Here is a 12,739-nt window from a genome sequence, read left to right on the forward strand (position 1 = left end):
TCTGAGGAGCGCATGCAGAAATACAGCACCTGTTAAAAAATTCTGTGGACATTAATGAAAGGACCTAGAAGTACACGGAAGTTTTCCGTCACTAAGCTGCATGGACATTGCAGACAAAAGCTACAGTGCTTTAATATAACTTGCTTGCATCACTAGAAACTAAACTTCCTCTTTGTAGAGTTTGTGTAAGCTGCATGTTTATTTACTAGTTGTCTCATAACTCTTGTTCCCCAGCCAGAGTCTCTTTATAGCCCTTCTTCAGCTTCTGCTCCCTGTGGGCAGAAATCTACTAACCCATTTTATCGTCAGTCATCTAAGGTAAAGTTGCATGAAGAAGCTCTGTTGAATGTTGATTATTGACACTCAAACTACTAAAGTAATGCTTTTGTATTTGCTGTGATGTGAACAGAATTGCTGCTACTGAATGTTTAGGCCCATTTGGGATGGAAATTATGCCATTACTATATCACTACTTTTATTTAGAGAATGCTCCTTTGCTATTTTTATTGTAGCTTTTTATTCTCTATTTTCAAATTAAGCGTGTTGGTTATTTCTTGACTGTACTAACAAACTCTTGTTTCTCTGTAAGCAGAAACATTGCAAATGCTCTTCCTGTACCCATACATTTTGTTGTGATCTTCATAAATAGCATTGTGTTTATTATTTTCATATTTTGAAACTTGCATTTGTACCTAATAATAAGATCTTATTATATAATAAGAATTTCCTACTTTCATTCATGTGCAGTTGCCCATGTAGTTAACTGCCTACACACATGAGCTATAATTATTATGGTACCACTATGTATTTAACCAGGCAGTCAGTTTAAGTGACATGTAGCTAATGAGTCCATTTCTTCGATTTTGTTTCATGCAAGGTTTAGTAGTTAAGAGAGAGCCTGTGTGTACTTCAGAACAGCCTGAATAATGCAAGTAGCCTGTGAAAAGATAGTGATAGTGTGTTTCATACCTATACCCTCCTCTGTACATTTCTGTGTAAGAAACAATATATCACTGTGATTGTGGTCCCATAGTAATGTTACAGCATTATGCTGCTGTATTAAATGCTTGCTAGTTTCTGATAACTTAGCATCTTGGACATCCTAACCCAGAAATCCACAATTAATTAATGTGTGAGAGTGTCCCATATGTTTGGAAAAAACGTTTCAAATATCACAACACATAAATGCAGTGTAATTCTGAACTTGATGTACTTTGTGATCCAGAGCAGGTGTGAGAATTGATGCTTTTCCTCTCTGCTGACAGAGCATCAGAAACACAGGGCAAATACAGTTGTGCCCAGTTTCACATATCTGTTGCAAGTGTAGAATGTGGACCCTGTTTGGTTAGCCCAGACAACTGAATGAATGTGTTTTGGTTCATGATTGAAAAGGATTCATTAATTTTTTTTTTTTTTTGCTTAGTTTCTATTATGCTTTCCTTTTAGAACCCTTCCCTGCCTTTTCTGCAGAACAGTGTTTTCAGTAGGCCAGCTGTCTTCAGCAGCACTAACCCATTTGCTGATTCTTCTCAGTTCAACACTGCTAAGGTTGGATGATGACGCACTATCTTTTCACTCACCAAACATCCTATGTGTGCTTCTTTCCCATTGCTGTCTCTCTGCATTTAAATTCTTTTATACTAGTTTGCATTATGTGCTGGGCTGATGAGCTTGAGGACTCTATGTAGTGAATTTAAAGACACAGACATGCATATATATAGAAAAGTTATGGAGAAGTTAAAAAATGCCAGCTCCATTAATCATAACTACTAAAGCTGATCTATTCAGAGCTACCAAAGGAATACGTTTTCAGTTATAAGATCAGTTACAAGTGTAACTCTCTCATCAGTGTAAGGTCTTTTGCTGCTATGTACGTCTTTTTGGTTTTTTTGTGGTTATGACTTTCCAGCTTTGATATTTCTCTTTCATTTTTGCATTAAAAAAAAAACCCCAAACTTGCAACTTTTTTTTTTATGATGCTTCATGAAAATATTTGCTCTCTGCTTCTTGAAAATTCTTTACATGCACCATGATTAGGATGCTGATGCCTTTGGAAATAAAACAAAGTTACACTTTTTTTGTGGCTAGTGCATACTTACTGCATGTTATTCACAATAGGAACAACGTTAACCTCTAATAAAAATACTTTAATCCTAATATGCATGCATTTTTGATTTAATAAAATAATTTCTAGCTGGTTTTACATCTTGCAAGTGATTGTGCCCTTTGTCTATTTTCCCATGTTGTCGAAAATATTGAATGTGCAACAAACACTTAAAATATGATACGTGGTGTATAATTGCATGTGTGTTTTGAAATCTCTTTGTGTTTGTTACAGTTCTGAGGAAAGGGAGTAGACATGTAACATAAATGATGACTTATGTTTTCTATATTTTTAAAAGTATTTCTGAAAAACATTGCACACATTTTAAAAGAAAACCTGATGATCCTGTAGTTTATGCATAATTCCTTTCTTAGCACTCATATAAGAATGCTTTTGTAATCTCTCTCCTTTTCTGAACTCAGGTTCATGTGTAGTGAGAAACTTTGATGAATCAGGGTCCTTAGTAACTCCTTAAATGCTTTGGTCCATTTATAAATCAAGTTAATAAAGTTGTTGCAGTTAGTAAAATGAATCCGTAATTCAAAATGAGTTATTGGTTAATAGTACTGTGTATTGCCAAAGATGCTATAACATGTGGATTGCTGTTTTCTGTTACTGTAGGAGGTATCGAATCCAATTAGGGTTACCTTCCGTTGTTCCCCAACTAACCCTTTTGCTCCCACACCATTCAAGGTTTGTCTTAATTCCTGTCAGTTGGTCCTACTGTATGTGTGCTGTCCATTTTTGTACACAACCTGTGATAACTTCTGGAGTACTGCTTCTCTTTCCTCCTGTGCCTTCATTTTTTCAAGTTCCAGACTTGCTGCCATTTTCAGTATTTGCTTGGCTGTGATCAGAGTGACCCTGGTAGCTAAATGGGTTCAGCAACTGTTGGATGCTTTGCATTTTAAATGAAATACTGTGGTGTGACACACTGAAAGTATTTCATGAGTTAAAGCCTTTTAGGTTTCTGTGTATTGCCCGATTCAGGGAGCAAAAGTCTTATGTGTGTGTAAACTGTGGGGACTAGCTTCTGCTTCTGGCTGTTCAAATGTGTCAAGCGGAGTTCTGCAGGCAGGACATGTTCCCCTCCCGCCAAATGTCATTGTAGCACAGTTTTTACCCTCCTACCAAGGACTCTTGTTTTTACTTTCATTTCAGCATTTCCTTATGCCTCAAAAATGGTCACATTATGTAATGTTGTTACACATTCACAATGATACAAAAAGATGCATTTTTTTTGTCAGTCATATTATGGTGGCAGCAGTTAATAAGTGCTAATCTGTCAGGATGTAGCCCTACATCCTCACCTTGCAAATCTTCCAGAGATCCTTTACACCAATATTTTGATCCTTTTTTTGGTCATGTTTTCTTTAAGTTTTGCTGTTCTTGGACAGTGTCGCTTACAAACAGTACCTCTAAAGTAATATGTTAATTTTGGTTTTAAAACATGAAAACTAAGGTTTGCTGATCTGGTTTGATCTCACACTTGTACTGGATTTGCATTGCAAGATAATGGTAGTTGGGGAGGCTATGGTAGGTGACTTTTGTCATATTTTTTCTCCTTTGTTCAGCTGAAGAAGTAAGTGATGGAGCAGCTTTGGTGGGCCTCCAGACAGGGTCAACGCATCACAACACCATATTTCCTCATTTTTCCAGGATATTATTTAGCTTTAGTAAAACTCTAGGAAGACCTCTGAAAAAAGAGTTTTTCTAGAGCTTCTCTCCCTTTTACCCTTCCTTGATGTGGAGGTGTATTACCCACTTTTCTTTTTGTGCACACATGAATTTTTGATTGTGAAAAATAACTTCTAGTGTTACTAGGTAGTGTTTCTACTCTTCTCTGATTCTGAGAATGATTCTGAGAATTCTAGCACAATGTTTGTGCTAGAATTTTGTTGCTTCAGTTTAGGAATGTTAGGTATGATCTTAGAAGGATGACATTGTCTTAGATGAATTATTTGCTTCAGTGTCACTTCCCACACTTTTGAGATTTAGTGACTTCTTAGTTAAGTTTCTCAAAGAAGTTCCTAAATGAAAGAAAAATCTTCTTCAAGCAGAAGCAGAATGAGAGAACTGAAGTAGGACATTTGCAGTGTCTTTATATCTTTGGAGTTACAGGGTGAAGATAAGTAATTTTTGTTCAGACATGGGACCTTTCTTAAATTTTAAAATTACTAAACTGGTAGCTTCCCAGGTTTCTCAACACTTTCAATTTGAAAGCTGATAAAGTTTTCCAAGGTGTATGTTGTTATTAATTTCACTGTTGCCTCTGATGAAGAGATTTTGGCACCTAAAGGCACCATCAGAGATACTGTGTTCAAACTTGCTGATGAAGGTAGTGAGAACTGAAATGATGACAATAGGATTATGAAGCGAGGGCAACACACCTGAAAACTTGAGTGTTGTAAAAACTTGGCTTTCTTTTAAAATTCTTGTTTACTTCAGTAGCCAGTCTGTCAAATATCAAGGTCTCTTGGGCATACATAAGCTAAAGAATGATGATATTCAGAGAGAGGTTTCTTGCTTGCATGTTTACTTTAAGCAAGGCAATTTTTTACAGATTTTACATAGTGAAATTCCTTATCAGAGTCCATATTCCTTAAGGAAACTGTCTTGAATGGAAGCTTTCAAGGCTGTGGATTTGGGCATTTAACCATTTTATTGCAGTAGTTGTGCATTTATACTTCTTAACTTTGTGTGAATATGAATAGAACACATCAAGTATCTGTCTCTTGTGATTTAACCTGTATCCTTGTTTATTTGATCTTCTCTGTGCAGCTTGTAGGAAACTAGTAAATGAGACTGAAAAGGTCCAGTCACTATGAATTTCTTCAGTTATTGTCTGTTTAATTTTGATTTTTAACTGTCCTTTAAGTTAATATGCCAGTTGCTTTTTTTTTCCTGTAGGTATTTTTGAAAGTTCACAGTTTGTTTTTTTTTTTTTTACTTTCTCTTTCATCATGTTTGGCTTCCTAAGCATATGATGGGAGGAAATTACATGTGATGACTCTTAAAAGTAAAATTGGTTATAAATCTTTTACAAATCTGGCATTAAAACAAAAGCACTTGAGTCTTCTTAAGAGGCTTTTTCTGAAACGTAAAGTGGCACATAAAACTTTACTGAATTGGGCTTTTACTGTGACATGTTTGCTTCCAGATACATTTTGGAGTGATGTTTTTTCTTACCTTGCCTGGTGTTTGTTTCTGTCTTTGATCTCTCTGCCTTTCTGTGCGCTGTTATTAATTTAGAGTTTCAGCTGCTTGGTATTGAAACTTTGAAGGTATAGTCATTGCCATTTTGACATTTTTGTGTACTAGTTTGCCCTACAGAGAGCCTGCATCTTCTTAGTCACTTCATTTTTCTTATTCTTCACAGGCATTTGGTCAGTCTGATACAGAACCAGAAAAGACTTCGCTTTGTAACTTGCCTCTGCCCCCTCCTTCAGCATTTTCAGGAATGAGCTCTGATGTTGCACAGTCATCTTCTATCAGAGTCCCAGAAGATGTGGAGAAGGAGGATGAGTTCGGTTACAGCTGGAGTAAGTTTTTCCTGTGATAATATTTGAAATGCTTAGTATTAAAATTGCACTGTAAAAGACACAGGTCTGGGGGCATCCAGTTTGAACTGCTTCTTTCTCATGTGCATCATGGTTTAGGTGCTAAGGTTGCTATTTTAGTTGTGCTTGGTCAGATTCACATAGTAAAATATAAAACTCATTTCTTTTTCTTCATTGCACTGCAATCTTTTTTTTTTCTCCATGGTCCCAATTCAATGTAGGACTACTTGAAGAATTTCAGTGTACTTCAGGTAACTGTTGGCAGTGATTAATGTGGTAGTATCTGTTACCTGAAATTGTTACTGATGAGAAGATTACTTCTTTTGTGTGTGAATTTTTTTAAGAACAGTTATAATATTTTCTGAAAGTATAAGGAAAACAAGAAGCTAGAAATATTTTTATAAATCACCTAAGGCTTAGTTTTAAAGAAGGTGTGGTTTACACTGAAAATTTAATCATCCATTTGGGGCTTCTTCTGTCAGATACTGCACACTGAGCACTGATCTTGACTCTCTAGGTGACTTGTGAAACTTTCTAATGTAAATCCAACCTCTGCTACCCACACTTTTACATTTAGAAAAGATCATGCAGCGCTATGGAAATCTACCAGGGGAGCTACACATGATTGAGCTGGAAAAAGGAAAGACAGGTCTGGGACTTAGTCTTGCTGGTAACAAAGACCGATCCAGGATGAGTGTCTTTATAGTGGGAATTGATCCAAATGGAGCAGCTGGAAAAGATGGCAGGTTACAGATTGCAGATGAGTTGCTAGAGGTGAGTTTTTGCAATTTATACTGAAGCCCAAATGTACTGACTTCAAATAAAAGATTCTTGCCGAAATTTGTATGTTTTTCAGTAGACTTTGAAATCCCAAGTTTATCCAAGTTCATATCACTAGGCTGTAAGATTTTCCTTCTCATTTATGCCAGATAGCTGTAGCAGATTTTTTCCTGGTTATAATTATACCACATTGTGGGTTAGATGCCTGTATGCACCATTCACTTAAGAGTTGGACTCAATGATCCTTGTGGGTCCCTTCCAGCTCAGAAGATTCTGCAATTCTGAATGAAGGTCTGTTGAATAGAAATGCGGGACAACAGCTGTTTCTGAGTTACTGAGACATATGGAATGGCAGTGAATTGCAGACCATAAAAAATATTGAAGTCCTCCAGTCCATCCATCTGTGAAGTACTCTAGAGTTTTTAATTACTTCCCTATTTACTAGAAGTGTGATAATAGCAGAATATTTTTATATTGTGTAACACAGAATGTGGAACTTAAATTGGGGAAACAGGAACAGATCTGTTTTTATTATGGACTTCTAACTCATTATATGTTTGGGTGCTGTTTTCTATTGGGGTGGAGTGACTGAACCACTAAACATGCAACTTACATTCCAAGTACATGTGTGAGCATAATTTATGTTTCTATATTCCCACAGCCCATTTGATGATACTTGGAGATGTATTCTCTACTGTAGCTTTGCCCATTCTTTCTGATAGCAGTAGGTAACATTACCCTCACAGAATAGTTTGTATAACTTCAAAGCTATATGTGGAAGTGTTTGAGGATGTACTGGCGAAGTACAGGTACAGAGAGGGAATGGTGAATCCGAACAAAGCTTGAGGGAGACATTAAGAGAGTAAATTATATAGGCTGGAATTTGCAGACTAGGAAAGAAATTAAGGGATTTTTGGCACTATGGACCAAGTTTCATGGAGGGAACTTTGTTGCAGACTCCAATATTGTGAGACTGTTGACTTGAAGCATCTGTTTTTAAAATCCTGATGTAGAAGTGGTGGAATATTCTGGAAACATGTTGACACACGTCTGTCTGAAGCTATCATCTTGTGATTTCTTGGTTACTGTCCACACTATAAACTTTCAGACTAACGCTAAGAAATTGCCTCAGCCTGTTCTGAGAGGAGACATCTGAGCTTGCTCTCTATGTTCCCAAGCCGTCCATCAGCTATTGAGGGCCATCTCCCATTCCCACACTTGGCAGCCTGACCATGTATTTTTCCTAAGGCTGTGGGAAGCACTGGAGGGAGCACTGCATTTGGGTTGTGAGCTCCAGTGTAAATGACGGAGCTCAGGATCCCTGTGACCGTGCCTGGTGCGCACACCCTGCATAGGAGATGATTGGTGTTGTGGTTAGCCCTCAGTACAGTGTCTTTCATCTGTTGCTTTGCTGTGTGTCTGCTTCTGTTAGTGCTACCTATTACTATTAGTGCATTTTATTACTTTCCCTTTGTGTGGGTCCAAACTGTCCTTTTTCCATCATTTCTCTTTTCTTGAATTAACTTCAGCACTGTGGTTTTCCATTTTCAAGAAAAAGTGCAACTAATAAAATGCAAACAAACAAATAATAGTCTATAAATTCACACTGACAGCTCCTCTCCTGTCTGAATTGTAGGTACTTCAAGGTGTTATAGTGACTAGTCTGCTCTGCCAAATGGAAAAAAGATTGCCAGGTCACATCTTTAGATAATAAGTGTGGAGTCTAGAATGGCTTGGGTTGGAAAGGGATCTTAAGGGTCCTACTTGCAAGTCTTCCTCAATGGCCTGGGTTGCCAACCAGGAGATCAAGTTTCTCAGGTCCCATTCAGTCTGGCCTTGAACACTTCCAGGGTGGAGCATCCACAGCTTCTCCAGGCAACCCATTCCAGTACCTTACTATCCTCTGGGTAAAGAGTTTTTTCCTGACATCTATTCTAAAACTTCCTTCTTTCAGTTTAAAACCTTTTTCATAAATCTATCACCCCTTGTAAAAAGTTACTCTTCCTCTTTTTTGTAAGCCCCTTTTAAGTTCTGAGAGGCTCAATGATGTATCCCCAGAGTTTTCCCTTCTCCAGGCTAAACAGTCACAACTCTCTCAGCCTGTCTTCACAGGAGAGGTGCTCCAGCCCTCTGATCATATTCATGGCCCTCCTGTGGAGCTGCTCTGACAGATCCACATCTTGTGCTGAGAACTCCCTAATGAGATGCAATACTTGAGGTAGGGTCTCACGTGGGCAGAGTAGAGCTTCCTTGACGTTCTAGTCAAAACTCTTTGGATGCAGCCCAGGATGTCATTGGCCTTCTGGGCTGTAAGCCTAGAGTATTGGTTCATGTCCAGATTTTCTTTCACAAGAATCCCAAAGTCTTTCTCTACAGGGTTGCTCTCAATGTTCCCAGTCCATACTCCTATCTTGGATTGCCCCAACCCAGGTGTAGAACTTGTAATTGGACTTGTTGCACCTCATGAGATTCCCACAGACCCACTTGACAAGTGTGTCTAGGTCTCTCCAGATGACACCCCATCTTTATGTTATGTCAGCAGCACCACTCATCTTCATGTCATCTGCAAATCTGCTGAGGGTGTACTGAATCTCTTCATCTGTATCATTGATAAAGAAGTTGAAGAGCCCCACTCCCAGGGCAGAGCCCTGACTTGTCACAAGCCTCCACCTGGACACACAGCCATTGATCACAACTCTGTGGCTGCCTCAATCCAGCCAGTTCCTTATCCACCACATAGTCCACGCTTCAAACCTCTCTCTGTCTCTAATTTGAAAATAGGGGCGTTGTGTGGAACTTTGTCAAAGGCCTTACAGAGGCTTAAGTAGATGTCACTGGCTGTGCTGGCTGTCTCAGATCATCTCCTTGTCTTCTATATGCCTTAACATTGCTTCTATGAGGATCTGCTGCATGATGTTCTCAGGTACAGCGATGGGGCTCAGTTTGTCTGTGGTTTCCTGGAGGTTCCTTTGTCCACTTTCAAGAAATGAGTGGTGTTTCCTTTTTTCTAGTCACTGGGGACTTTATCTGACCTCTATGACTTCTTAAGGAGGATGGAGAGTGCCTTGGCAACTATATCAACCACTTCCCTCAGGAACCTGGATTGCAGATCATCAGACCCTGTTGAATTGTGCCTATTCAGTTTCACCAAGTGGTCTCAGACTTGTTTTTTGCTTACAGTGGGAGAGACTTTGCTTCTCTCAACCCCTCCTAAGGTTCAGTAACTTGAGAGATGTAAGAAGCCAGACTGTCATTGAAGACTGAGGTGAAGAACTTTTGGAGTTCCTCACCCTTCTCCACATCCATTGTCACCAACTGTCCATTCTTGATTGTCAGGGAGGTACACTCTCCTTGGTCTTTCTTTTCTGACCCCTTATACTTATAGAACCCCTTCTGATAACTCTTTGCATCCCTTGCCAAAGCCTCTTTCTTCTGTGCCTTAGTATTCCTAAACCCATCTCTACACCTATCCAAACCATATCTATGCATTCTTCCCAGATCATCTGTACCTAGTTCCACTGGCTATGCATTTCTTTCTTACTCCTCAGTTTGAGGAGCAGATCCTTGTTTAGCCATGTTGGTTTCCAGCTTGCCTAACTTGATTTCTTACACATGGGGATGGAGTATCCTCAAAAAACTACCAGCACTGGTGAGGTCCTCTGTTCCTAAGGACAGTTTCTGAGGGAGTCTCATCCACTAATTCTTTTAACAGCTGGAAGTCCATTATTCTAAAGATAAGGGTCAGTTCTGACTCTGCATTTTTTCCAAGCCCATGTTCCTCGAGATCAGTGATGTAACCACGGCATTGTCACGACAGCTGAGGCTGCCTCCAGTCTCAATCCTTCTACCAAGCTTATCTGTGCTGGTGAGCACCAGGTCCAGTAACACTGCCTTTCTGGTTGGTTTGTCCAATACCGGGACCAGGAGGTTGTCCTCAGTGCTCTCCAGGAGTCTTCTGGATTGCTTGCAGTCAGCTGTACCACTTTCCCAGCAGACATGCAGGTGGTTGAAATCCCCCGTTCAGGATGAGAGCATGTGAGCATGATGATTTCTGTATCTGAAGCAAGAAGTCAACAGGCTCGCATATATCAGGCAGCCTGTGGTGGATCCCAGCCACAATGTGTCCCTCCCTGATGCTGTCCTTAGTTTTTACCCACAGGCTTCTGAGCTGCCCCTTCTTCCTAGGCTCTTTCTTCTGAGAAAGTTGTAGCCCTTGACTGAAATGTTCCAGTGGTGTGAATCATCCCACCAGATTTCTTGAGGCTAGCTAGATTATAGACTTTGACTTGCATGATTCTGGTGCAATCGAGGACCTGGTTTCAGTTCCTCTTTCTTGTTATCCATGCTGCCCGTATTGGTGTTGAGACACTTAAGCTGGATTATCAACCTTTTCACCTTTTGAGAAGAAGCCTCCTTAGTACATCCCCTTCATTCTTCCTCATCAAATCTAGTTTAAAACTCTGCTAAATGTACCAGTGGTCAGACTTCTGTGTATAAAAGTGCCTGGCTCAGGGATTCAAGAGATTTAATAAAGAATAGCAATTTCATTGCAGGATATGAGCAATTCATTTATTTGTTATGGTTAGAATTTCCCATGGCCTTGCTTAATCACCTTATCAGTCAAGAAGTGATCAATGGCAAGTGAAAATAGATTATGTGCCAAGTCAACCCAATATAACTCAGAGAATGACGTTTTTAGCACTGTGACAGTGTTAGTCTGAAGTCAAACTATGGTGAATATTTTTTTCTGAAAAAAGGGAGTGAAAGTAGGACATAACTCTAATTTTATACAGTTGCTGTTTAGTCAGTGATATGGAATTTTTTAAGGCTTAAAATTTAGTTTAAGTGTAAGGAGTTTAAGTGTAAAATATTTTGATAAATAATTTCTACCTTTCCTTATCTAGATAAATGGCCAAATCCTTTATGGAAGGACTCATCAGAACGCTTCTTCAATAATCAAATGTGCACCATCTAAAGTTAAAGTAATCTATATTAGGTAGGTTCTGATTAAAGGTTTGGCTGAAAAGGTTTCATTTTTAATGTGCTCAAGTTTCACACAGTGTTTATTATTTTTAATTTTGGTAACATAGATGTGCTTTTGAAGACAATCTTACTACTTGCTAAATATGTCTTGTAGTTTTCTGTTTTGATATTTGTATTGTGACTGCCAGAAATTAAGAACCAGACTTAAACTTGTCCTAAGAAATATGGGGCAGTACTATTGCCTTCTTACTACTTTCTTTAACTGAATATATTGCAGAAGCAAGGATGCAGTAAATCAGATGGCTGTTTGCCCTGCAAAGTCAGTAGAGGCTTCACAGTGTACTTCAAGGACACTTCAACAGCAAGAGGTAATGTAAATATTTGTTTTTCTTATTTGACCAAAATACTAAAATTGTTCTGGGTAGAGGAGGATCCTGTCTGCTTAGGAAATACGGTAAAAGAAAAGGAAACTCATAGAAAAACAAGTGACATTTTAGTAAAGTTGCTAAATTTAGTACAGCTGTCATCAATTTTGTTCCATTTTAAGTTCTTCTGTACTATGAAGTAAGTTTAATATTCCCATCAATAGAGTTTTAGAAGTTTAAATGAAACTAGAAAATGAGCAGATTTAAATATTTGCTCACTACTTTGTTTTAGTGCAAAATGTTGGATATAGTCACTTACAGTTGCATTTTATTTTTCTTTTAGATTGACATCAGTGTTGCAAACCCGAGTGCATTTTCTGACTTAAGTTCATGTAAAAATATTCACTATGTGGAACTTCCTAAGGTATGTACTGAATTTACATCAGTCACATTTTTATTCAATAGCCATTCAATTTTGTAATGCTGTCCCTCTTAGAGCAAATAGTCTCTTAGTTACTAGAAGTTGGAAAAGAGATTTCTAGAAATCTACTCTTCCTCTTTGGGAATGGACCACAAAGCTTTCCTCACAGAAAGACTGTTTTTGATTTGCTAATTGCTTTTTGTCTCTGGAAGAAGTATTCTCTTATTCTATTTGCCCAGCTTCTTACAACCATCTCTACTGATGGTTCCTCAGGTAAAATCAATGCCCTAATTGTTCAAAATAAAAGCTGAATTACAGTTTCACCTTGTAAGTTTCAGAGGAATGGGTTTGAATTGAGAAGTGTTTCAGATTTGACTTGGTAGTCAGTATACTGTTTGGCAGAATCTACTCCAGAAATACTTTAAGACAAAAATATTGGTGCATTGTGAAACCTCAGACTTGATATGACAGCAGGCTTCACTAGTCTTTAGTGATTGTATTCTAACATTTTGATGTCACAGTACTT

At 38.4% G+C, this 12,739-nt stretch overlaps 1 protein-coding gene across 15 annotated transcripts in view; it reads left to right on the top strand.

Annotated features, from left to right (window-relative positions):
• MPDZ (multiple PDZ domain crumbs cell polarity complex component) overlaps positions 1 to 12,739 on the top strand; it is a 93,689-nt gene that overhangs the window by 65,202 nt on the left and 15,748 nt on the right. For all 15 annotated transcript variants that reach the window (XM_041485530.1, XM_041485532.1, XM_041485535.1 and 12 more), the window contains 5 exons: positions 5,484 to 5,646; positions 6,242 to 6,438; positions 11,349 to 11,440; positions 11,705 to 11,795; positions 12,136 to 12,216. In XM_041485530.1, the coding sequence (XP_041341464.1) occupies positions 5,484 to 5,646; positions 6,242 to 6,438; positions 11,349 to 11,440; positions 11,705 to 11,795; positions 12,136 to 12,216 (624 nt within the window). The remainder of the gene's footprint in view (positions 1 to 5,483; positions 5,647 to 6,241; positions 6,439 to 11,348; positions 11,441 to 11,704; positions 11,796 to 12,135; positions 12,217 to 12,739) is intronic.

This window comes from Pyrgilauda ruficollis, unplaced genomic scaffold, assembly GCF_017590135.1.
Source record: "Pyrgilauda ruficollis isolate IOZ18807 unplaced genomic scaffold, ASM1759013v1 scaffold71, whole genome shotgun sequence".
Taxonomy (NCBI): Eukaryota; Metazoa; Chordata; class Aves; order Passeriformes; family Passeridae; genus Pyrgilauda; species Pyrgilauda ruficollis.